The 25,638-nt window shown below is 39.9% G+C and overlaps 1 protein-coding gene across 1 annotated transcript in view; it reads left to right on the top strand.

The window, feature by feature from the left end:
* Positions 1 to 25,638, top strand: part of MORC1 (MORC family CW-type zinc finger 1) — a 138,697-nt gene that overhangs the window by 98,068 nt on the left and 14,991 nt on the right. Inside the window, exons 20-23 of the mRNA XM_014457002.2 lie at positions 1,998 to 2,102; positions 15,874 to 15,943; positions 17,994 to 18,060; positions 21,788 to 21,934. Of these exons, the coding sequence (XP_014312488.1) occupies positions 1,998 to 2,102; positions 15,874 to 15,943; positions 17,994 to 18,060; positions 21,788 to 21,934 (389 nt within the window). The remainder of the gene's footprint in view (positions 1 to 1,997; positions 2,103 to 15,873; positions 15,944 to 17,993; positions 18,061 to 21,787; positions 21,935 to 25,638) is intronic.

Genomic DNA, 25,638 nt, shown 5'->3' with positions numbered 1-25,638 from the left:
CCATTTGTTTCTTCTATTGTCTTGAGGAGGGAACACTGGCACCTCTGGGTGATATATTGGATATAGAAGGTGAAGCAGAGGGAAATGGCAAGAATGACTACAGAACCTCTGGCTCTTGCACCTGGTTGGATGGTGATTCCATTCATTGAAATAGGGAATGCTAGAAGATGGCTGGGCTTGTGAGGAGGAGCCTGAGTTCAGCTTACACACTTCGAGACTCCCTAGGGAACATGCCACGTGAGGAGTAAGGGTAGGAAGAAAAGAAAGACTACATAGGAACCTGCCTAGCAATCTGAGGGTGTGTGCACAAGGGATTGTGAGGGACTAGCCAGAGCAGTAGGAGAAGAAATCAGGAATTTGTTTTATTATTAAAGCCAAGGGAAGGGGGAACAAAAGGCAACCCAAGGGGAGATTATCAGAGAGGTAAAATTCTACTGAGAGGCCAAAGGCCTCTAAAAAAGTCCATTGACTTAATGACTTAAGGGTAATAGGGATGAGCTCAGGAAGCATTTTACTGTTTTTGTTGGAGTAAAGAGGGGAGAAGAATAGATAGTTTGATTAGCAAGTGGAGGGTGAAGAAAGGGAGACTGGTTATATGTCAGCTCTTGAAAAGGTAAAATAATTTTACTTCAGAAGATATCCTGTAGGAGGGTGAAGAAGGAGAGACTGGTTATATGTCAACTCTTGAAAAGGTAAAATAATTTTACTTTAGAAGATATCCTGTACTTACCAAAGTCTACAAGTGAGGTGGATAGATCAGGAGACTGTGTCATTCTTTATAAGCTGTTGAAAAATGCATTTAATCAGCTTTTAAACTGCAATTGAAACAACTTTTAATTACTTGAGGATTATTTGCAGTGAATTTTTAATATTCTGTCTGGTAAATACAGTACTAGGCATTACCACTGCCAAAGGAGGTGCAAAGAGTGTGATTAATTTTAATATTTGCCTAAGTAGATGGGATTAGGAAGGCAGATGTGCTCTGAGTAAATCTCACCACCTGCTCCAAAAGTTTGATAAAAAGGGCTCTGGTATTAGCAAATAATTTATCTCATTTGCACCACAGTTCTGCTCTGTTAATACAGGTAATTAATTAATTACCTGTTCTTTCTAGAGAATTGTTTTTTGTTTATCACACTCTGGTGTTTCTCAGGAGATTCCACTTTCTTTATCCCGAACAACTTTCCTTCCATTTCCTGAAAACAGGTCTCCCACTAAAAGTAATATTCTTATGGTTTCCTACATCTGCAACTTTTAATTCTTTTAAGTTTTCCCCATGTTATTTGTTAATTCATTTCACTGAACAAACAAAATATTAATCATTTACTCTGGACCAGGTGCTGAGGTCTCCAAGATTGACACAGTTCTTGCCCTCAAGAAGCTAAGAGTCTGCCTCTAGCCATTCTAATCAAAGGAGCCCTTACCCTGCACCATAAATTTTCCATTCTTTTTCTCACCTTGCAAGTATGAGGACATCTTTCAATATCAATAGAATGACTGTAGATATCTCACATAATACTAGGCATGTCTAGTGTCCATTGTTAAGAACTACATAATAAGAGAAAGCCATCGTAGATATTGTGAAATGAATACATATCTTACTCTTCAGCAACACCTCCATAGATTTTAAGAACAGTATGTATATCCATATGAGACATTATTTATTCAATATATGGGCAGTAATTCATGCAGCTCCTTTGCAAAATACTACAAGCCTTTTGATTCACCATTGAGCATAATAATTTACACCACTCATTTCATACTTAATTTGTCTTATGATAGTCTTTTGAATTGTTGTCTATTATTATTTAATCTTTACTAATGCATATCTAAATCATATACTTCTTGAGAGCAACGACCAGAAATTTAATTTCCTCTGTTTCTCCTACAGAGATCTGCTTCTATACAAAAGTTAATAGAGGGTGAATGAAGGTAGTTTAATGTGTATCATTGATTGCCACTAATCCTTGTATATTTTCGTTAATACCTTGCTATAGGCCTCTTCTTGGGAAATGAAAAGGAAGGAGAATCAGAACCTTGTGCAAGAATGTCAGGGTTTGATTGAAGTTGAAACCAGCAACAGCGATCAAGATTTAATCCTGGTGAGATGAACTTTACTGACTAAATGACACCTTGAGATTTATTCACTTTCATAAAGATTAGATGAATCCAAGAAGCATTTCACATTAGTTCCTCAAAGTAACTGAAACATTTAATTAATGACCTAGTTTTTTAGGTGATGAAACAAGACTCAGAAAAGTTAGTTACTTACCCAAGGCTAAACAAACTAGTAAAAATAAAACTAGCATACCTCCTGACCGCTAGCTCACGATGCTTTTCATTTTAGTTATTAGGCTGTGAAAACTTTAACTTTATACATACATATACATTATATATATAGCTTGAAGATCATCCCAAAACCTATATGCTCAAATCCAAAGCATCTGAACTTTTCTGTAATTTGTAATATGAATTCTTATCAGAAAGCGTAATTCCAAATTGACTTAAACTAGGCTACTGTCAAAAAAGCCCTGCTAAGAGAAGTCTGTTTAAAAAATACAGACATACTTTCCATTTATTTCCCTTGATTTAGTATCCCTGACTCTAGCTTGGTAGTTGATATCAAAAACTATATGTCTGGACTATTCTACCGTAGACCCCAACAGAGTTGCTTTGCTTCACCGAATCCAGTGCAAAAGCCCTTGGTGTTTAGGAAGAACTGATTCAGGGATTGACCACTTGAGAAACACTTCATCTATGAAGCCAAGTTAAAGACATTGTCCATTATGTTATACTAGAGGCCCAGTGGGGTCCCTCGGCCTGGCCCGCAGGATCAGGCCAAAACCAGCTCTCCAACATTCCCCGAGGGGACCCAGAATATGAGAAGGCACAGGCCAGGCTGAGGTACCCCTCCGGTGCACGATTGGGCCAGGGAGGGACACAGGAGGTTGGCCAGCCAGGGAGGGGCTGCAGGAGGGCTCCAGGGCGTGTCAGGCCCATCTCGCTCAGTCCCGGTCAGCCAGACCCCTGCAGCAAGCTAACCTACCGGTTGGACATCTGCTCCCTGGTGGTCAGTGCACGTCATAGCAACTGGTCGACCGGTTGACTATCTGCCCCCTGGTGGTCAGTGCGCATCATAGCGAGTGGTTGAGCGGCCTTAGCATATCTATAATAATAAAAGAGTAATATGTTAATTAGACTGGGGTCCCGGGTGCCTGCCAGCGACTGGAGGGAAGCCTGGGTTCCCGGTGCCATAGGGAAGCTGGTGCCGGCAGCCTGGGGAAGGAAAGCCTACTCTTGCAGTAATTTCATGCATCGGGCCTCTAGTCAATAGCATATTACGCTTTGATTGGTTGAACGGCCAACTGGTCAACTGGACACTTAGCATATTAGGCTTTTATTATTTAGGATAGTGTCCTTTGTATTATAATACAAAGTTCATTCAGATATTAGAATTTAATGCCAGGAAAAAATCTATTTGATATTTTTTATCAGAACATGAATTTTATTACTTACTATGGTTCTCTTTTTACCTTTATTTCCAAGAAGCTTATAGCTAAACTTTAATCTAAATAAGGATAACTATAGTCACCTAGATGGTTGCTATTTTTGACATGATAACAAAATGAGAGTATTTAGAAAAGGGTTTGGTTCATTGTTCATGTCTTTAGGTAAGGTACTGCAGAATGCTATTTGGAATTATAGATTAGATTTCAGTTACAAATGAGCCAATAAAGTCTTCTGACTTTAGCCCAATTTCTATCCCTTTGGCAGAAAACCATTGTCATAAAGTACAAGGCTTAATAATAATTGGTTTTATTTTAAAATTTTTCATTATGGAAAATTTAAAACATAGTACAATCAACTCCTATGTGCCCATTTTTCATCTCCAGCAATGATCAAGTCATGGCCAGTCTTGTTTCACTCATACCTCCCCCAGCCCCCATTACTCCCAGGCAGCATATCACTTCATCTATAAATTAGAATTATTTTAAGAAGCCATTGAAAGGATATTGAAAAGAGCTAGGAGTGATTTGTGAAAGGGAGCAGGAAAGTACCTCCTCTTGACCAATAAGGACAACTAAATCCAGGATATGAAGAAAGGGAACCACCAAATTATTTTCCAAAGAAAAAAGAACAAAATTTAATCAGAGGCCTAAAAGGAAGAGAAAACTGCAACTACTATTATAAATAATGACAACTTTATTTACCTCTTTGAAGCAAAATGTGGTATAGCTGTACCCACCTGCTTTTCAGGATATTCAAAATATTGACTTGTATTTTATGCAACCATTGCTTTGTCACCTTTCCAAGCTTTTAGTTAGTGCTTTTCATAGATTAGGTATGACATTTATATTAATTTTTTTGTCCTTTTATGTAATATTTCTCAAATTCTTAAGTTACTTGTGTGTATGCATGTGGTATCATTTATTTGTATCCCTGTGATCCTAGTAGGAAGTCTGTTTTGAAACTTATGGTATCCAATTAATTTGGATAAATAGGGATTATCCAAAGTTGCATACTAATTTCTCCTTTGGCCATAGTTGCAGTAATTCCCAGTAGGAAATAATTCTGAGTGTTTGACTATCTGTACTTTCTTAAACTCAGAAATCAAACATAATTCTTCTTAACCCCTGGGCATCTTCCCAGTTATCTTCTATTTATGGTGCCTGTGTGAATGTGTGCATGCATGTACTTTAATTCCGACCTATATCTGTCACATTTGAAGAAGGAAGGCACTCGGGGCTAACAGAGCTACGAGAGGTTAAGGAAGAACAATTAGCTACTACACGGAGCACTCTCCACCCCCTCCCCATAAGCAGGTGGTTTTAATTAGTTTGATGAATTTGCTGGGACCCAGGGTCTTATTATTTTCAGGTGTAACAGGCTCAGAACTATATGTTCAGCACACAGAAGAAAGTTCATCCCACGGGAATGATTTCCCATGATTTGAACTCGTGAGACTGTTGTATAAGATCACATTGGCATTTTAGTCATTTAGGAGATGAATATAGCCTCAGTGCAATTGGAAATCTCAGACTGACCTTACACTGGGCATTCTTTCCCTTTACACCAATCTTCATGGGCCAGCCAACTGCAATCTGACTTGCTGGTGAGCAATATGCCTGAATATTCACAAGGCTTCCAGTTAAAACAGCCAGTGTGTCCGTCTCCCTCACACTGTGCCTACCTGTGCTCCTATGAGAGTATTTTCTCACGTTGTATGATCCATTCTGGTCAGCAGCATGTTCTTTCTTCTGCTGTGTTAATAATGTCTGTCTGTCTTTTGAAAGGATTTTTTTGTATGTTAGGGCATTTCGTATCCTTCTCTTCCAAGTTTCACACACACCTCGCTCTGGCTCTCTGACTGACAGTTGTACAGTTTCGAGTGAAATGATAAGAATATTGTTTGCTTCTCAGATTTATGTTGACTCTGACCATAGCTGATAATTTCCACCATGTTATAATCATTCAGTCCCCCAAATCATCTCATCTGCTGTGGCTCAGGGTTACAACAGTTTCATCTTTTTTCCTAATGTCTTCCTCTTCCCATTCCCCTAATTCTTGATTGACTGCCCTTCATGTTCCTTTTCTCCAGGCCTACAGTCTATTGAATCTATTTGTAAAAACCCACGTTCTTTAATTTTTTCTTTCCCAATGCGATAATCCTTGCTTTCTAGTCATTTTTAACTTTTGTCTCTTTGCTCTACATTTTGTATCACATTCACCATTCTCCCTTCGTTTTCCTCACCTCCAGTTGCTTCTGGTCATACACTTTGTTGGTGTCACTTCCATGACATTTTATTTCTTTTTTGGTATTAATTTATACTTGCCCTTCTAGCCAGTGCAGGCCATTCATTTTCAAAGTCCACGTACTGAGTGTTCTTGATCAGACCTTGCAGGTGATTTGGAGCTTTGGAAGCCTTTGACTGGGATGCAGTTAAAACATCAGCCATTTTCTTGAGATTAATAAAGCTGTCATAATAACCTACTGAGTGGGAGAGCGTATTCACCAATTATACATCTGATAAAGGGTTAGTATCCAAATTTATAAAAAACTCGTATAACTCGACACCAAAATACCAAACAACCTGATTAAAAAATGGGCAAAGGACCTGAATAGACACTTTTCCAAAGAGGGCATATAGATGACCAATAGACACATTGAAAAAATACTCAGTGTCACTAACCGTCAAAGAGATGCAAATTAAACCACAATGAGATATCACTTCAGACCTGTCAGAATGTTTGCCATCAATAAATCGACAAACACCAAGTTTGGCAAGGATGTGGAGAAAAGGAAACTGTTGTGCACTGTTGGTAGGAATGCAGATTGGTGCAGCCACTATGGAAAAAAGTATGGAGTTACCTAAAAAAATTAAAAATGGAACTGCCTTATAACCCAACAATTCCACTTCTGGGAATTTAGCCAAGGAAATCCAAAACACTAATTTGAAAGAATATATGCACACCTATGTTCATTGCAGTGTTATTTACAATAGCCGTGATTTGGAAGCAGCCCAAGTGTCCAAGTAGATAAAAAAGCTGTGGTACATTTACACAGTGGAATACAACTCAGCTGTTAAAAAAGAAGGAAATCTTACCTTTTGTGACAGCATGGATCAACCTGGAGAGTATTATGCTAAGTGAAATAAGCCAGCCAGAAAAAGACAATGCCATATGATTTCACTTATATGTGGAATCTAATGAACAAAGTAAACTAACAAAATAGCAACACTCATAGATACATAGAAGGGACTGACAGATGTCTAAGGGGAGGAAGGTTGGGTGAAAAGGTGAAGGAAATAAGCAAAATAAAATAAAACAAAACAACTCATAGACACAGACAACAGTATGGTGATTACCAGAGAGAAAGGGGTGGTGGTGATAGTAGAGGGTAAAGATGATAAATGGTGATGGAAGGAGACTTGACTTGGGGTGAACACACAATACAATATACAGATGATGTGTTATAGAATTGTACACATGAAATCTACATAATTTTATTAACCAGTGTCAACCTAATAAATTAAATAAAAATGGAAAAAAACCCCACCAGTAATGAAAATAATGAAGAGTTCTTTTAAAGGACATCTTAATCCTCATCAAAATGCCTCCTAGTCGGGCCTTTGGAGGTGATGTGTATAGGGCTGTAAGCCTGACTGGCAGCAAACTGTTTTCATTATTTTATCACAATCTTGTTAGCACAGCTACAGTTCCCTTCCCCATTTCAGGGAAACCAGTGTGACCCAGATTGATGATCTCTGGCCCTGTAAAGTTGTATTTTCTGAAATTCTCTCTTTGTGCACACACAGGTGAGTCTTAGTGGAGGCAGCCTTTCCTTTTTTTATGCAGCTCTGAAGAAATTCAGGTACTGCACTTCACATGCATCTATCTAATTTAATCATTATCTGAGGAGTAAGTTCTCTTTTCATCCCCAGTTTACAGATGAGGAAAATAAACTTGCTCAGGGTCACACTGCCAGCAGTGGGCACCTTGAACCTTAGCTGTTCAACTTCAGCTCTCACTTTCTTAGCCACTTTTTATTATGACTTTCCTCTTTGTTGTCCATATCCATATCCTGTCCCCCACATTGATTCAACCAGCCCATCCCACACAGATAGGTTGGAGTACACTTGACTCAGGGGTGAGGACTTCAAGGTACAAATATATACTGCATTGGTTAATAGTCAACATTTTGGCTTAGACAGGTTTTCCAAGTTTTATAGATGGGCATTCTCCAGCCAGGATTCTTGCATTTATTTTTTATTTTTTAAAATATATTTTATTGATTTTTTTACAGAGAGGATGGGAGAGGGATAGAGAGTTAGAAACATCGATGAGAGAGAAACATCGATCAGCTGCCTCCTGCCCACCCCCTACTGGAATCAAACATGCCCTTGACTGGAATCGAACCTGGGACCCTTCAGTCCACAGGCTGATGCTCTATCCACTGAGCCAAACTGGTTAGGGCTTGAATTTATTTTTTTAAAAAAATCAATCCATCACCTACTCCTTGCTCAGAATAGGCTAACTTTAGCCCATTCCTCCTCCCCCCATCCACCCTAGATACGACCTATACAATGAAGTTCTTTTCTGCTCGAGGCCTGGCTTTTCTCTTTCCAGTCAGCCTAAGTCACAGGACAGTCACCAGGACCATCATCCCAGGATGATTCCTGGGAGGGAGAGTCTTCCCCTTGCCCAAGATAATCATTCTAATCATCTTTGTGGTCGTAACCTACCACCGCCCCCTTTTATGAGCTAGTGTCACCTGACCTCTGGCCTTCAGAAAATCCTATTCCCATTTTCCATACTCAAAATGCATCCTGCTCTCTCTTTTAACAAATGCTGAGTATGCTGAACTATTTCTGTCTTAAGCATTTCCAAACCCACAGGTAAAGTTCACACTTGTCTCAGTTAACCCCCAACAGGAAGGGAGTACAAATTCTTTTATAGCTCCTCTTACAGATGCACCAGCCTTTGTCAGGGGAATTGGTCTCTGAGGACAGGTTGCTATGGTTCTGTTTTACTGGAGCAGTGCCCTGTGGTACTGTTGTAATTAACGATTTGTCTAAGTTCCGTGAAAAACTCCGGCGCACTGCCATGTGATAAATCAGCAGTTCAGCTTTACTCCAGGCAAAATTTGGCATATGAGCTCCACATCACCCCAGAGCCCCTGCAAGTGATGCATCCGGATCAGCTGTCACTGCAGCATGCTTAATAGAAGCAGGAGAAATAAAAATGAAGCAATGGGACAAGATGACCAAGCATCCTGACAGGCAAGCAGTCTCAAGTTATGTCATCAGATGAGATATAAGAACTGCCTCTACAGACGAGACCTCCTAGGGCAGTGGTTCTCAACCTTCTGGCCCTTTAAATAGAGTTCCTCATGTTGTGACCCCCCACCATAACATTATTTTCATTGCTCCTTCATTAACTGTAATTTTGCTACTGTTATGAATCGTAATGTAAATATCTGATATGCAGGATGGTCTCAGGCGACCCCTGTGAAAGGGTCGTTCGACCCCCACAGGTTGAGAACCGCTGTCCTAGGGGATCTGTTCTGAAAGGTAACTGGGAAAATGAGGTTACCAGACCACAACAGATGGTCAAGAAAGCAAACGATTAATTTGAAGAAAGCTTCAAAATTAAGGAACACCAGAGGAATAAAGTGAACAGTGCCAACAGTAAGTTAGAGAAGTTGGATGGGAATAGTTTGCTGAGACTCGAGTCACAGTGGTAAAAGTACTGATTTTTTGCTATGCACATTTTTATTCATCTTGGTGGAGCACATACACCAAGTTGACATTCGAATGTCTGACTGTAATATGAAACAACATTTACCTCTGTACTAAATATTGGTATTTGGGTGTTTTTCTCATATTTTAAAATAATATTTTTTCAGTTACTGCTCTGTCAGTGGCAAATTCAGATTGCTAAGACAGTGAGAGAATATCTCTGGTGTGGTTGTTTAAGGCTAGGTCAGACCTGCCTGTTTCATAAGCAGGACGCATAATGCCTTTTTGATTGGATGGACTTTAGCCCTTATGTCATCTGTGGTCACTCAGGTCTTTTTTTTTTTTTTTTTTTTTTTTTTTTTTTTTTTTTTTTGGGCTTGCACTTGGCCTTGGGAGCAGACTGGCAGGTAAATGTATTTCATTTCCCCAATTTAAAGACATTTTAAAAAACGATGACCAGATTACCACTGACATGTATTGTAAGAGTTTGGCGATGGAGTGTCTGGTATGTCCTGTGAAAGATGTAACCTCCAGTGTCTAACCTAAAGTGTGGCACTTTCTGGCGCTCAAGGAAGATATATGAATAAAAAATGAGTGGATGGAACTACCTTCTCATCACAGAACTGAGCTAATGTTCTTTACCAATTACACCTGGTTAGCTATTTGGGCATTTTTCAAATGATTCTGGCTCAAGAAAGTCATCAATCAACCTCCTCCGGGTTCCTAGGGTCATTGGTAGGACCTCCATGGTGTTTTATAAAAGCAGAGGAACGAATGGAAGAGCTGATGAGTTTTCAGCATCTAGGTTTGTGGCCAAACAAATAACAACAAAAACCAAAAACAACAACTCCAAGTTCTCTGTTTTTGCATCAGTGCTATATGTCAATAAAAGTGAAAAATGGCTCAGTAAACTCAGAAGATGATAAAAAAGAAAAGCAATTAACCTGCCTACCTAGTCCCTAAACCAGCTACATTCACCCTAACTACACATACTTTTTTTGACTCCTCTAAGATATTTTCAATGGGAAACTACATTGATATTGCAATAAATGCTTTCAGATGATTGACGTTGCCTTAATTTTAAAAGCAGGCCAATTCTCAATCAGTTTTCATGGTTGGTGATGTTACCATTTCCTTTCTATGAACCGGTATGATGCTGTGATTGTTGCTCACGGTATCAGAAATTTCATGAGCAGAAACAGCTTCTTTACAAGATACAAACCAAAGTTGCGCCAAGGACTTAAGACAAATTTATTCAACAATACAACGTTAGAGACTTTGAGGGACACCAAAAATAAATAAATAAATAAAGTAAGATATAAAAGGCCACCACCTTAAGGAGAAGGAAAGTTGGAAGACAGTTTTACAAAACCACAAGATAGCAATATGTTATGGAATGAGTGAGGCTCCACACTCTGATAGATCAACCTAGGTTCAAGTTCAGACCTACATGCCACTTGTCAGTGGTATCAACTTTTGATCTTCTGTTTTCTTTTTTTATATAGTTTTATAGTTTTGACTTTCATTTTTAGGTCTTTAATGCAATTGAGTTTTTACTTATTTTTTAATTACAGCTAATATTCAATATTATTTTGTGTTAGTTTCAGGTGTACAGCATATAGACAATCATATACTTTATAAAGTGTCTGCCCCCCATATTTCCAGTACCCACCTGGCACTGTACATAGTTATTACAATACTAGAGTCCTGATGCATGAAATTCGTGCAAGGGGCTTGGCCCTCGCAGCCCCAGCTGGCCCTCATAGCCTCTCGCAGCCTTGGCCAGCCCACGCAGCCCCGGCTTCGTCCGGACAATCATCCGGACCGGTCTGGACGGTCGTTCTGCTATTTGGTCTAATTAGCATATTAGCTCTTTATTATATAGACTAGAGGCCCGGTGCATGAAATTCATGCACTCAGGGGGCTCCCTCAGCCTGGCCTGTGCTGTCTTGCAATCTAGGAGCCCTCAGGGCATGTCCAACTGATGGCCTCAGCCCACTCCCTGCAGGGAGCAGGCCTAAGCCGTCAGTCGCTAAGGAGGCGGGAGAGGCTTCCGCCACTGCCTCTGTGTTTGCCAGCCATGAGCTGGCTCAGGGCTTCTGACTGAGTGGCGCCCCCCTGTGGGAGCGCACTGACCACCAGGGGGCAGCTCCTGCATTGAGCGTCTGCCCCCTGGTAGTCAGTGCACATCATAGCGACCCGTCCAGTCATTACGCCGTTAGGTTGACTTGCATATTAGCCTTTTATTATGTAGGATTTATTATTATATTCCCTATGATGTACAGTCTTCTGTTTTCTTATCTATATAATGGGAATAATATTACCTACTTTCAAGGTTGTTATGTGAATGAGTGGGATGATTTGTGACAGAATGAAAATAATTTTTATGTGTTATGAGAAATATTGTTTTAATCCCCTTCTGTAATTCTAAAGAGAACAAATTCAGCGTCTATTGGATGGGCCAGAAGATGGGGTAAAGAATTAAAATTGAGAGAGTGAAATTGCTGTGAAAGAAAAGGGAGAGCTAGAAAGTAACCCTGTGGGGCAGCGGGGGAAGAGGGAGAGAGAAGGGAGTTATGTCTAGACAACTTAGAATTTCATTGGGAAGAGTTTTTTTTTTTTTTTTTAAATATATTTTTACAGAGAGTAAGGGAGAGAGATAGAGAGTTAGAAACATCGATGAGAGAGAAACATCGATCAGCTGCCTCCTGCACACCCCCCACTGGGGGTGTGCCCACAACCGAGGTACATGCCCTTGACCGGAACCGAACCCAGGACCCTTCAGTCCGCAGGCCGACGCTCTATCCACTGAGCCAAACCAGCTAGGGCGGGAAGAGTTTTTTGTTTTTTTTTTAAATCTCCACCCAAGGATATGTTTTTATTGATTTTTAGAGAAAGAGGAAGGGAGAAAGAAAAATTGATATGAGAGAGAAACATTGATTGGTTGCCTCCCATACGTGCCCTACCAGGGATCAAACCCACAACCTAGGTAGGTATGTCCTTGACCTGGAATCAAACCCATGGCCTTTTGATGTATGGGATGATGCTCCAACTAACTGAGCTACCTGGCCAGGGCAAGAAGAGCTTTGAAAGCCAAATAAAGAGTTTGTACTTGAGGTAGTGAGCCATCAGGAGCTCGAGGAAGGTTTTGAGAAAGAATATTCAATCATGGAGATTTTGTCTAAAGAATTCATTCTTCATGTTATGAAATGTGATAATGAAGCAGTACTAGAAAGAGCAGAAACTTTTTTTTTAATTCTATGAGTATATTAAGAGTCAGGTACTGTCCTAGACAGTGGGGATGCAGCATGAAAAAAATTGACAATTCTCCCTGTTCTCATGGTGCTTCCCTTCTTAGTGGGACAGTCAGACAATGGACAAGATAAATAAGTAAAATATGTTGCATGGCAGGTAATGATAAATACTAAGGAGCAAAATAAAGCAGAAGAAGCAGATAGGAAGTGCCAGCATTAGTGGTGACGGTGATTCAATTTTGTATAAAGAGGGGATGTTTGAGGAAAGACTAGAAGGAAATTAGGAGAACAAACATATTAACAGCAAATACATTAATAACCTTGCGAGAGGAGGCTCCTTGGATGCTTGGCAAAGTGTCTAGTGAGGAGAAATGAGGGCGTGGAATGAGAACAGAGAGGCCCAGAAGCAGCTGGGCTCCGTAATGACATACCTTTCTCGAGCCTGCGTTGCTTTTCTTCACAGAATTTACATAACCTGATATTGTATTACATATCTATCTTTTTTATTGAGTCCATATCTTTTTTCCCCCCTCACTAGAAAATAAGCTCCAAAAAGGCAGTACTTTGTCTCTTCACTGTAACAGTATCTGACCAGACTGGGGATCGATTTTATTGAATAAATTAATGACAGAAAGGGAGGAGCCTAGAACACAATGTTAGCTATGGAAGAGTGAAAACAGAAAGGGTCTTTGCGTTTGACAAAAAGGCATTTACCGGTCTGGGAGCCTTCATGGGTCCTCGATGATGATAAATGCTTGGGGTAGAGGGTTGAGGGACAAAGAAATAGAAGGAAAGAAACCAGGCAAAGTAAAACCAATCAGTCCTTAAGCTTCCTTAACATCAGTTGAATCAGGTAAGGGTTACACAGCTGACTGTGGTGTGTTCTTTTTTCTTTCCCTAACTTATTTATGATGTATTTATCCTATTAAACAGATATTTCATAAAATTGAGTTTTGGGTATGATGCCAATCCATTGCATCCCTTGGGGACTGACAATTCCACTCTGCTCATTGTTAACGTAATTTTAATTAAGGTATTGAAAGCCCCTTGTTCAGACTTAACTCTAATCTCATTTACTGTGTGGGAGGTGTTATCTATTTCATGACTGAGTGAAATTTTAGGAAAACAATATCCCTAAACTGCAGAGGGAAGCGTACAGGCTGCAGACATTTCTGTAATGGAGTAATATATATGAAAGAGCTTTATAAATAGCAAAGTACACACATAGTGTTTAATGAAGACAGCTAACTGCCTGTCTCCTTGTCTCAGCTTGAAGACATTCAGACCTTCAAAGCCACAAGCACATTGTCATAGAAGGGAGCATCCAGGAACTCAGAGATTTACATGGTGTTATGTAAAAGAAAATACTGTAGGCTGTGAATTATTCATCCAAAATCTTTTAAACATTTCTACGGCAAAGAATAAAGAAAACACTAGAAAGGAAAAGAAGGAACTCATTCTTGCGATAGAGATGGCAGAGCTTTGTACAAGTAACATTTTTTGGGGAAAAGGGACATATCTGATCTTCATGAAATCAGCCTTCAAGAGGCAGAGCTCAAAGCAGAGGACTAAACAATGAAATGCAAAAATAATTTTATGAAACTGTTAATAGCACCAGCAACAGAAGTTCCTAGCTGGGAGTGCTGTCATTTTTATTAATCTTAGCTGCTTCCATCTTATCTGTTTTTAATCATAAGAAAGATTTTCATTAAAGAAAATGGAACACATCCTAAGCAGGATCATCATAGATGATAACAAAGTGGTTATAACTTAAGGCATTATATAGTTCCTCTTGTAAGCTTATCTTGTGGTTGCTGCTAACCGTTGTGGGAAAGAGTTCATGTGGCTTATAAACTGGTCAAAACATATTTACTTCAAAGTGAGAAACACTTAACAAAGTATATAGATTTTCCTTAAATATCAGCACATCAAAAGAAACCTTTAAATTTTATGATACATCAGAAATAAACAAGATACATTTTAAGGCCATTTCGCAAAATGAACTTTTAAAAATACATGTACTTTATTTACTTCCCTGAGCATGAATTTGTTTACAGTATAAGTACAAAAATATTTTAAACACACAAAAGTAGCTTAGCGTCAGTTTTATTTATTTTCCTCTGCCTGAAAGGTTTTCTTTCCCTGGATTTGGGTAAACTAGAAAGCGGTGATGCTGGACAGCCTCAGTTCTGTCGTTGCTAGGCTGCATGTGTGCCCATTTCACCTGCTTTCTGACACGCATGCATTTCCTGGGAAGGGAAAGAAGGCGGGCTGAGAGTCTCCGCCTCCCACGTTTGTTCAGCATGGTGGAGAGGCATGAGATAGAAACACATCCACAGTGGGCAAGCTCAGAAAGCCGACAGCTCCACCTTCCACCAGGCAATGGAAGGGAGCATGGTTGTGTCTTAGTGTGTGTTCAGGGGTCTTCCGATCAAGCAGCTGATGGGAGCTTTGCCTTACCTCTGCCTTTGCCATTTTCCTTTTCTACTGCCTGCTCCCCCCTTCTCACAGATTCACAAAATACATAATGTGGGGAGCATTCTAGGACTATTTTTCTAAAGGACATGAACTCTCTCACCCCCTCCCAAAAAAATACATTCCAAAAATGTAAGTTTGTTTTGTGTGAGCCTTGTTGAATGGGTCATAGAGGATTCCCAAAGTGATGACCTGGCTTCTATATGCCACCCTCCAGGTCTCCCACCCCCGCTGTGCCCCCCACTCCCAGCATCACATATACTCATCTGCTCACTCAGGTGCCACCAACACTCCTGGCCCTTGCATTTAACACATTAAGGCTTTATAGCGCCTTTTAGACAGATTTTCTTGGATTCTGTCAAAAGGCAAGGTGTGTCTTCCCTCACCATCCCCATCCCCATCTTCTTCCCCATCATGCTTTGGGGCCTGAGACCCCAGGCTCCAACCTCCCCAATGTTTGCATTGCACTGCTGTTGAGCTAATACTCTATGCGTGCTCTGTACCAGCAAGAGGTGTGATGAGCCTCTTCCAAATAGCAGAGGCTCCTTTGTTGCTCCTGGTGAATCAAATACTTGGCTCATTTGTTGGAGTCATTATTACACCTATGCAAGATAATGGATTTTTGAAAATATCTGTGCAAAGATGGGTAGAATGTAAACATCCCTTTAAAGAAATGATAGAAGTAAATATGACAGTTTATAATGCACTCATCCTGGTGATGCATGCCAAAATAATTTCCTACAAGACGTGTGATTGTCACCCTTCATAACATACACGTAAAACTGTACTTCGAGCAATGCTGTGGTCTCTCCTTTGATGCGGGCACTGATGTTCAAGGTCGTTTTTGCACCCAATGCTACGTCCTATGTTTTTGTACAGCTTTAAATAAAGAGCTTGTTTTTCAGATTTTAGATCAAAGTGACAACAATGTTTTCTTGAAACATGAAAAAAAGGAAGTTCCTCTTATGAAAAAAGGTAAAAAATAGAATTCAGTTTATATATATTAACTATAATGTTTGAGTTGTTTTCAATATGACTGTGTGACATAACTTCTGTGGGACATAGGTCACAACTTTGGGAGCAGTTTGGGTGTAAAAAAATTAAATTTGTCATTTCAGAAGCGGGAGGAGGGAAGAGTAAACAGCCACCAACTGCATGTGTTTTGAAGGGGCAGAAAGATACCTCCTGCCTGAGAATCGTGCCCCCAACACTATGGCCACACTGACTGAAACACCCAACACTAGACTTACGTTACCCTTCTCATTGATTCTGTTTCATAATTTGCTGAGGATTGATATCAGGTCTATAATTTTCAGAATCTGTTTTGAAAATTATAATGGCATTCCCCTATTTTCAATCATTTAATCCTTTTCCTGCTTATCATGGTTCCTCTGAGATCAACAAGAGTGATCATATTTATTAGTTCTTTCATGTCTTTGGGGTCTAATTTGTCTCAGGTGAGAGACGTGAACTTTCTTTTAAACATACAGTTGCCATCTTATGTTATTCAGTTTAAAGACAATTTCCCTGGGGAGAGAAGCTGGGAACAAGCTGGACACAGAAAATTTTATTTTCTTAGTGTCCATAAATTCTTTTACTATGTATTCTCTCTTTTACTTTAATATTATACCATTGGGCCTAAGCAGTAAGTACATTATTTTCATTGTCATCTTATTATTGTCTCATTAGCAAGTCTCAGCTCATTTTGGCTTCGTTATTCACAATCATTTTTGTGTTGATCCATGCCATCATTTTGTGTCCACATTTGGTTGTAAGCTCTCCCTTCATACTTTGTCGCTTAGGTAACCTAATCACCCATTCATTCCCATCTTCATATTTGAACTCATTAGTGAGGCCCCTAAGAAATCACACTTTTTCTTTTCCATCTTAATTAGAATAATTTGATATTTACAATCAGGATTTGTTTTGTAAAGAACTCTAAATTTTAAAGCCAATCTTTTACAGACGTTTTAAACTATTAACAGACCTTCAAGTATGTGCCTGTTGGGTTTCCCAATTGTAATGGAAAAATTGTTAATACAATTTTGACCCTAAAATTAACATTTAATTTCCAACAATCACCCTGGATTTAGAAGAAACAAATTGTGAAATATTTTCAAATGACTGTAATTATGGATTAGTTGGCTGTTGGATTAAAAAACTTCACTTTGCATGCAAGTTGGTGAGCAAAACCAATAGCACCTTCAGTGTGCTTGGACAACCTCTATCTTCTCTTACGTTTCCTTAAAGGAGTCAGCAGAGCCTCAGCCATTTACCCACCATCTAAACTTTCTTTGTTCTGTCCTGTTCCTCGTGGCCTTTGATGATCCTAAACTTCTTGCTAAGGGTTTATTTGATAACTAGCTATTTGGACAGATATCACAAAGAATTCTAGAGCTAGGTGGAAGGACACGTTGATTTCTTTCTTGTTCTGTCCCCCAAAACTCTTAACACCAATCCAAGGGGGTTGAAGCATTTCCGCTTCTCTGTGGATTGTAAACAAGTCACTGACTTCCTGAACCTGCAGTTCTGAGGTTCTCTGAGTGAGATGGCTGATGAGGTAACTCTAGGTCTCTTCCTGCTTTAAAGTTGCACTCTATATCGAGACACATTTCTGATTGGGATCTGTCAGGACATCTTTGAATCTGAACCCAAAATGGAACAGAGAAGGATGCTGAAGGGAAGACAGGTGGTTGTCAGGGCAGAGGTTAGTGAGAACAGGGAATCTGAACAGCCCCAGTCAAGTTACCCCATGCACAGCAATAGCAGACAGTGAGCATCACTACAAAGAAATCATGAAAAAACAAGTTAGAGAGGCCCTTGGGTTATTACATATGCTATATACACTTTGTTAAAAAGGTTTTTATATACTGCCTTGAGAACATATTGGTGCAGTTTTACAAAAGGTAGTTTGAATACAAAGCCAAATTGCATACAAGTAGTTAATGAACTGATACACTTCTTTCAGTTTATTATGTGGTAATCAAAAAGTGAGTGACTTCATTTTGTTTATGTCCTTTTGAAGAAAAACAGGAGCTGTGCAGTGACATTGCAGAAATAAAGAGAAACTCTTCATTACCTAACTGGAAAAGGTGAGTGTACCGCAATTATATAAATCCAAGTGAGTGAAATTACACTATTGAAAAGTGATTATCAATGTTTCAACACAAAAAGAAAGAAAATAATAGTAACAAGAAAAGCAATTAAGATTGGAACCAAATTTTACAAAGGAGACAAGAAAGAATAGAATGCACTAAATTTCTTACTTTTCTTCCAAACCTTTTCATTTTCTTTTGTGAGGGCTGGGAATAATAAAATGAAACAGGCTTACCTTCTTACTCACGGCAGGCAACTAATTCAAATTACAGTAATGTGGTCCAAGAATGGAAAATGTTGCATATATAAGGTATAACTATGAAATCATGAACCCATATTTTGTGTGGTTTATTATCTAATTGTCATACATGTATGCAATTATAATCATTGCATGCTAGAGTTTTCTTGACATGAGACTTCTCAAGTAAAATATTTTGGATACCTAATAGAATGAAGAGAATGTTTTCCAGGAAGCAAACTCTTATCCTCACTCTACTACAAACCTATTGAAGCTGCTTTTCAGACATTCAGACTGGGTGTCTCTGAATCCACCCCCCCTACCCCCACCTGCTGTTTTTTGCATAGGAGCTCCTTAAATAAAGTGCAAGAAAAGAGAGAGGAGCTTTTATGTTCCACACTTACTAAACAGTAGTCACTCTAACACTCACATCCCATCATTCACTCTTCTACTCAAAAGCCTTTCACAGCCCTGTCACTGTGAAGATAAATTATCAAGTCCTGAGCCTGGCACAGGTACCCTTCACCCCTGGCCCTCTCTCTTTAGCCTTCACTTTGCTTCCCAGGTTTCTGAATTGCTTATAGTTCTGTTTTATCACATACCTCCATTTTTTTCGTCCACACTACTTCCTTTGTTTGAATGTCCTCTGAAAGTACACCAGTCAAATTTCATTCAACTCTCAGTTTGAGTGTTCTCTCCTTTGGGGTCACCCTGACCACAAAAGTATTCACAGAGCCTCTGTTGCAATGATCATATTACATCATTCAGTTTCAATAATTATTTATTACTAAAGGCCTAGTGCACAATATTCATGCACTGGGGGCAAGGGGAGGGTTCCTCAGCCAGGCCTGTGTCCTCTCACAGTCCAGGACCCCTGGGGGGCAGGAAGCAGGCCTAAGCCGGCAGGCAGACATCCCCCGAGGGGTGCTTAGCATTGCTGTGGAGGAGGGAAAGGCTCCTGCCACCGTTGCTGCTTTTGCCAGCTGTGAGCCCAGCTTCTGGCTGAGCGGTGCTCCCCCTGTGGGAGAGCAGACCACTAGGGGGCAGCTCCTGCATCGAGCATCTGCCCCCTGGTGGTCAGTGCGTGTCATAGCGACCAGTCATTCCGCTGTTTGGTTGATTTACATATTAGCCTTTTATTATATAGGATGGTCTGACCCACAGTGGTGAGCAGTGCTTCCCAATCAAGTGGAATTGTCTGTCTGAATGTCAGTCTTCCATTGTGTATGGCCTTTATTAAGGATGGGCCATGTCTTTTCTTCTACATAACTCCAAGCCTCTGAGAGGCATTCCCTGACCACTCCATCTAAAATAGGCCACCCCACTTCTGACAAGGCACACTGTCAAACCATATCATCCTGTTTTATTTTTTCTAGAGCACTGATTACTATTTTTAAATATCTATCTCATTGTTTCTGTTTCTTTTAATGTTTTACATTCTAACTTCCTTATTTTCTATATATTTTTCACTCAACGCTAACTCACTGCATGAGAACAGAGGCTGTCTTGTTCACCTCTGTCCTTAGAGTCCTGAATAGCTCCTGACTGGAAGTGGGCACTCTGTAATATTTGTTGAGTGACGAAATGATGTTATTCCCCCCACGCCCAGTGTTGTGAGGCCATTTTATGGATAATGCTTTAACCTAGAGTTTTATTAAGATTTAAGTTAAAATTTAAAATCCATCCAAAAACTAAAATACATTGTGTGTGTGTGTGTGTGTGTGTGTTGTTTCATAACAGGAGGCATTGAGACAAATTCTTTGTATTTCTTGTTTAATCCTCAGCACAGCTCTGTGAGGCAGGCACTGTTGTTATTTGGCCAAAGAAGGAACAAAAGCTCAGAGAGGAATCCCTGTGCTCTAGGGTAGTGCATTTTACCCTTCACCCCTACCACCAGCATAAATCTGCAGCATGCCAAAAATGATTTTTAAAAAAAAAATTGAAGGATTTCTCTTCAGTAAAATTTCAGCATAAAGGAAGTTATGGTTAATGGGCATTCAGACATTGTACAAGTATTTTTAACAGGCAATTAAGCATTATAATGTTCTTCATCTTAAATGAAATATAGCTGAAGTTAATATATTTAATGCCAAAGAAAGGTTGACAATAGAAGCACATTTCATTTGGTATGAACTATTATCTATGAATTGTTAAAAGACCCATACAGTATCCTATATAATAAAATGGTAATATGCAAATTACCCTAATGACGGAATGACCAGAACGACCGCTCAACCAGTCACTATGAGGTGCACTGACCACCTCTCGGTCCCTTCCCCCAGTCAGCAGGTTCTGATTGCCCAATGGCGAACGGGGAACTGGGGTGGGTGGCAGGGGATGCAGGTGGCACCAGGCCAAGGCTCCTGCCCCGCTAGTTGCCCCACACCCAGAGGGCAACCCACAGTGGGGGCGGGGCCAGCGAGCAGGCAGGAAGGCGGACCTCTCGGTCCCTTCCCCTGGCCGTCAGTCTCCAATTGCCCGATGGAAATGGGGAACCAGGGGTGGGTTGGTGGGGGGGGCAGCTGCAGGCAGCCAGGGAAGATGACCCTGATCACAGGCCAGGTCTAGGGACCATACCCATACATGTATTTTGTGTGCCAGGCCTCTAGTGAAAATATAAAGATATAGAACTCTTTTTAATTTATGTCATCTCAATTGTGAAAGTGATCACAGTAATCTATTAATTGACAGACGCAACCCTACATGATTTGTTCCACACCTGCCCAACCAGCTTTATTTCCTATATTGCACAGCCTTTGACTTTTCTTGTTCCCACCACACTGAAAGCTTTGGGTTTTATTAACATTCAGCACTACTTTATGCATCCTCATTGTGCGTATTCTCCATGCTGCTGCCAGTTATGCTTTTAAAACACATATCACCTTACACCCATGCAAGAAACCCCTCAATGGTAGTGCCTGCTCTGCTTGGAATAAACTCCAGCTCCCACTCCATGGCCAGTGCTGTCCTCACTCTACCTCAACAGCTCTGGCCTCCTCATTCCCCTTTGACTAGCCCTACCTTGTTTCTATCCCAGAATCATTACACTTCACCTGGAACATTCTCCTTCCTCCAGATCTGACTAAAGTTTTTTTTCAATTGACTTTGCCCCTGTTTTGTTTTCTTTCTATATGTACCTCCCCACCTACAGGCTTAACTAGAACTTTAGTTTAAAAGCCTCTTTCACCAAATAAGAGACAAATGGTATATGACTACTGTTGTTAATAATAAATCACCACCGATTTTATTTAATTGTGACCACCCACAAACCTTGGAACAAGATTTTTCAGGAATAAGTAGTAATTCGTCTTCTTGGGAATTGATTTAATATAACTATATAAATGAGTTTTCAGCATCACACATATGTCCTTACTTTATTTGGTATATATTCACATTTTATTTGTCATATGTTGACGTTTCTGAGGTTATTAGTATCTAATGTGATTCCTACTTTGAAATGATAAATCTCGGCTGTTTTTGCCCAGCATTCCAGTGGAAGACTTAGGTCCAGGTTCTGGACACAGAGCCAGAGTGGCTGTGAGTAGTGGCTGTGAAGTTGGTTCTTCCCTGACAAAGTCTTCTCAGAGCCCATCTGTCAAGGAAACAGTAAGAAAACTGGCATCTAATTTATGGTAAAGATATTTACTAACATATTTCCACATGCTTTGTTAAAATTTCTTAGAAGTGATAACTCCTGATTTTTTTTTCTTACTAAGTGGTAATAATGAGAAAATTTAGTCAAATGACTTTAAGATTTGTCTCCTAACTACACTGACTTAGCGAGATAATGGGTTAAATGTCCCTTGAAATAGAACTACAGTTGCTAAATGCTTGTTGTTACATGGTCCAGCAATATGGTGGACATCAGTCCTCTCTCAGATACAATGAGTAATTCTTACTGAGTTGGCCTTACTGAAATAATTTCCTTCCTTCCTTCCTTCCTTCCTTCCTTCCTTCTTTCCTTCCTTCCTTCCTTCCTTCCTTCCTTCCTTCCTTCCTTCCTTATTTTTATTATTAATATTCCTCATATTTGTATGACCCTCTAAAAAGTGTCTTTTTTTTAGCTTTAATACTAAACTTCCCGAGGGAAATAATTTTACTTTTTGGCTCGGTGTAGAATGTTAAATTTGTGCCCATGGTTAATGAAGAACTTAGATATTTGAATCTCAATTCTCAAAGGATGGAGAGACAGAGTGGGTAAAGCCCAGGATTCAGTTTTTCCAAATAGGGACCCATCATGGGAGAGGGCTTTACAATCAAGCCAAGTTAGTATACAGAAGAATGCTCTAAATAGGTGTCATGTGAGAGGGTGGGGGCAGGAGCAGTAGCACCACTACATTAGTGCAGCCGGTTGGTTTTGTTGGGGTTAGCAGACTATGAGGAGACTGTGTGGTAAGAGGCTTTTGGCCAAGGAGGCCACACAGCATGCCCTAGCTGGAAGATTGTTTTTCCTTTGGACAGTTACTTTGACTTTCTGATGAGTGACTGATAGAATATTCCTGGAGAAGAGACTTAGCAAAGAATAGCAGATAGGAAGAAAAAGAAAGGTAGAGGTTGGTTGTATATAAAGACAGGAACTCTGTCCTGCAGTTGCCCTGCAAATTTATGGAGACTTCTGTGGCAGCATCCAGGGCTGTGGAGCTGTGCTTACATGGGTATGAAGTCCCCATCTACTGTCCTTTAGGAGCACATTCCCAACAGCTATCCTGCTGTAGGAGAAAGGAAGAAGCACTCTTGCTTCTATGTAGGTGGATCTACCTTGGACTTTGCACCAAGACACATTTTATTAATGATACTAGAGATCCAGAGTCAAGCTGTTCACCAATAAATGAAGCTAGTGTGCTGCATTTCTGAGTACTAAGTTCTGGCCACCAAATCTACCATAGTGACTGGGCTGGCAAGCTTACACCAGCCTGGGAAAGAGGCAGGTGCAGGCCAGACCTCAGTGTTGGATACATATTAAGAGGTTGAAAAAGACCACTTCTCCAATGATCTAGAAGATGGATGTCAGTCTCAAATGGCAACAGCCTATAGCATAGTCCCTGAAGAACGGGATTCTCCAACCAGTTTCTTACCTTTTGTCCCTATTTGATCAGAAGTAATATGTAAATTCTCAGCACTGAATTGGGTAGCCATATATTTGAATCCTGGTGTCTTTCTTACTAGTTCTAACATTCATGCATGTCCTTTGGTCACTGAGACATTGTAGTATGCAATAAATAACATATGTATGAGGCTTTGTATATGTGAATAAATGTGTGCATATTATTAAAGTATGGATGTGACCACATGACCAATGATTGTGACAGGCTTTCTTGATCATTAAGAGCTATAATTTTTAAACCATTACAATATTTTAGGCATTCACCCAAGTGCTTTGTATATATTTGCTTTTTATTTCCACAAACTTATAAAATTGGTATTACTTTCAACTTTTTTTATGGATAAGGAAACTGAAGCTTAGAGAAACTGAGTAACACACTCAACGTCTCAAAGGAAACTGTAGAGCTAAGGACAGGGCTGGGTTTAGCCTCCTGCTCTCTGATTTGGAATCTCAGCCTCCTCAACACTGTACATGTACACACATACATAGGTATATACACATATATACATATATATATACACATATGGGAATATAGACACATGTATACATATGAAAGTGTGTGTGTGTGTGTCCATCCACACTATGAGACCTCAAAAGACATGTCTGGTTGTGTTGCAGCAGAGTTTGGATATATCACTGTGTATCATCATTTTCTTTTTTTTTTAACTGGGCTATTTTTTGTTCTTCATCTAAGTGGATCATTACTATTCATTTTGATGAGTTACACTTGATAAAAAAGGAGATAATCTGATTGAGTATACTAAGACTTTAAAGTACATCCACTTCTATAATTAGCCATCAATAGAAAATTAAAATTTCCCAGAAACCATCTCCCTAATGAACATGTAGAATCTTTAGTGCTTGAAATGATCATGCTATTATCAGATCTTTTCTGCACTAGCTTGAATTTTTGTAGTTTTATAAAAATGCTCAGTAGAAAGAGAATTGTACAGAACATGAGGCTTTAATTGGAACAAAATGAGTTCCTCATTTACCAGTCTTCTCTTTTGCCTCAACCAGCAGTAGTATGTTTTCTTACTTCACCAGTGAAAAGTTTCTTGTCTTCTCTCTCTTTTTTCCCCCTCCTGTACTGCTCTGTTCTTCGTCGTGTCTAACATTATTCCTTCTGTTAACTAGATTTTTTTTAATATATTTTATTGATTTTTTACAGAGAGGAAGGGAGAGAGATAGATAGTTAGAAACATCGATGGGAGAGAAACATCGATCAGCTGCCTCCTGCACATCTCCCACTGGGGATGTGCCCGCAACCCAGGTACATGCCCTTGACCGGAATCGAACCTGGGACCCTTCAGTCCGCAGGCCGACGCTCCATCCACTGAGCCAAACCGGTTTCGGCGTGTTAACTAGATTTTAAATCCCTGAAGGCATGAAGATTATGGCTGGTTGTGTGCAATGTGGAGGGCACCGTGTTCTGTAAGACTCACTATTGTTGGCCAGATTTGTCCTTGCTTGTCACATGATTAAGAGAGTATTAGAGCCCTTTCAGGTGTGTGGAATGTTCCTTCCCTCCACTTGGTTCATTTTGGACATGACATCATCCTTACCCTTTTCCACACGGTCGAAGTAGAGTCAGGGCACCTCTGTTTACTGCCTACATTTGTGATTTTTGTTATCTTAGAGTGTTTTGCTCAGGTTAGCATTTTCCTGTCTTGTTTTGTTTTTAACAGTCTGTTTCCCTCAGTAAGTTTACTATCTAAACCTACAAAAAAAAGATACTTTTTAGAAGGCCATAAAAATGTCTGCTTTTCTAATTAGTCTTGTGGGACAGAATTTCCCAAGAAAAGCTGTTAGTAGCAGCTCTGTGGAGGGGAGAGCAAAAGGCAGAGACAAAAAGGAGAGCACAGCCAACCTGCTTGAGCCTGAGGATAAGGGTGAGGATGGGGTCCTTAATACCAGGAAACCAGAGAGGTTCAAAATAGGAATAACTCCTTAATCAGAGTTTTCATAAAAATTGTATATATATAAAGCAGATAGCAATGCTTAGCACATTTTCACCACTTTATAAAAAGTGGTTGAGTCCTAACCGGTTTGGCTCAGTGGATAGAGCATCAGCCTGTGGACTCAAGGGTCCCAGGTTCGATTCTGGTCAAGGGCATGTACCTTGGTTGTGGGCACATCCCCAGTGGGGAGTGTGCAGGAGGCAGTTGATCGATGTTTCTAACTCTCTATCCTTCTCCCTTCCTATCTGTAAAAAATCAATAAAATATATTT

The sequence above is a fragment of the Myotis lucifugus genome, unplaced genomic scaffold, assembly GCF_000147115.1.
Source record: "Myotis lucifugus unplaced genomic scaffold, Myoluc2.0 scaffold_67, whole genome shotgun sequence".
NCBI classification, from domain to species: domain Eukaryota; kingdom Metazoa; phylum Chordata; class Mammalia; order Chiroptera; family Vespertilionidae; genus Myotis; species Myotis lucifugus.
The sequence above is the reverse complement of the archived record's forward strand: the minus strand, read 5'-3'. Positions and strand labels throughout refer to the sequence as shown.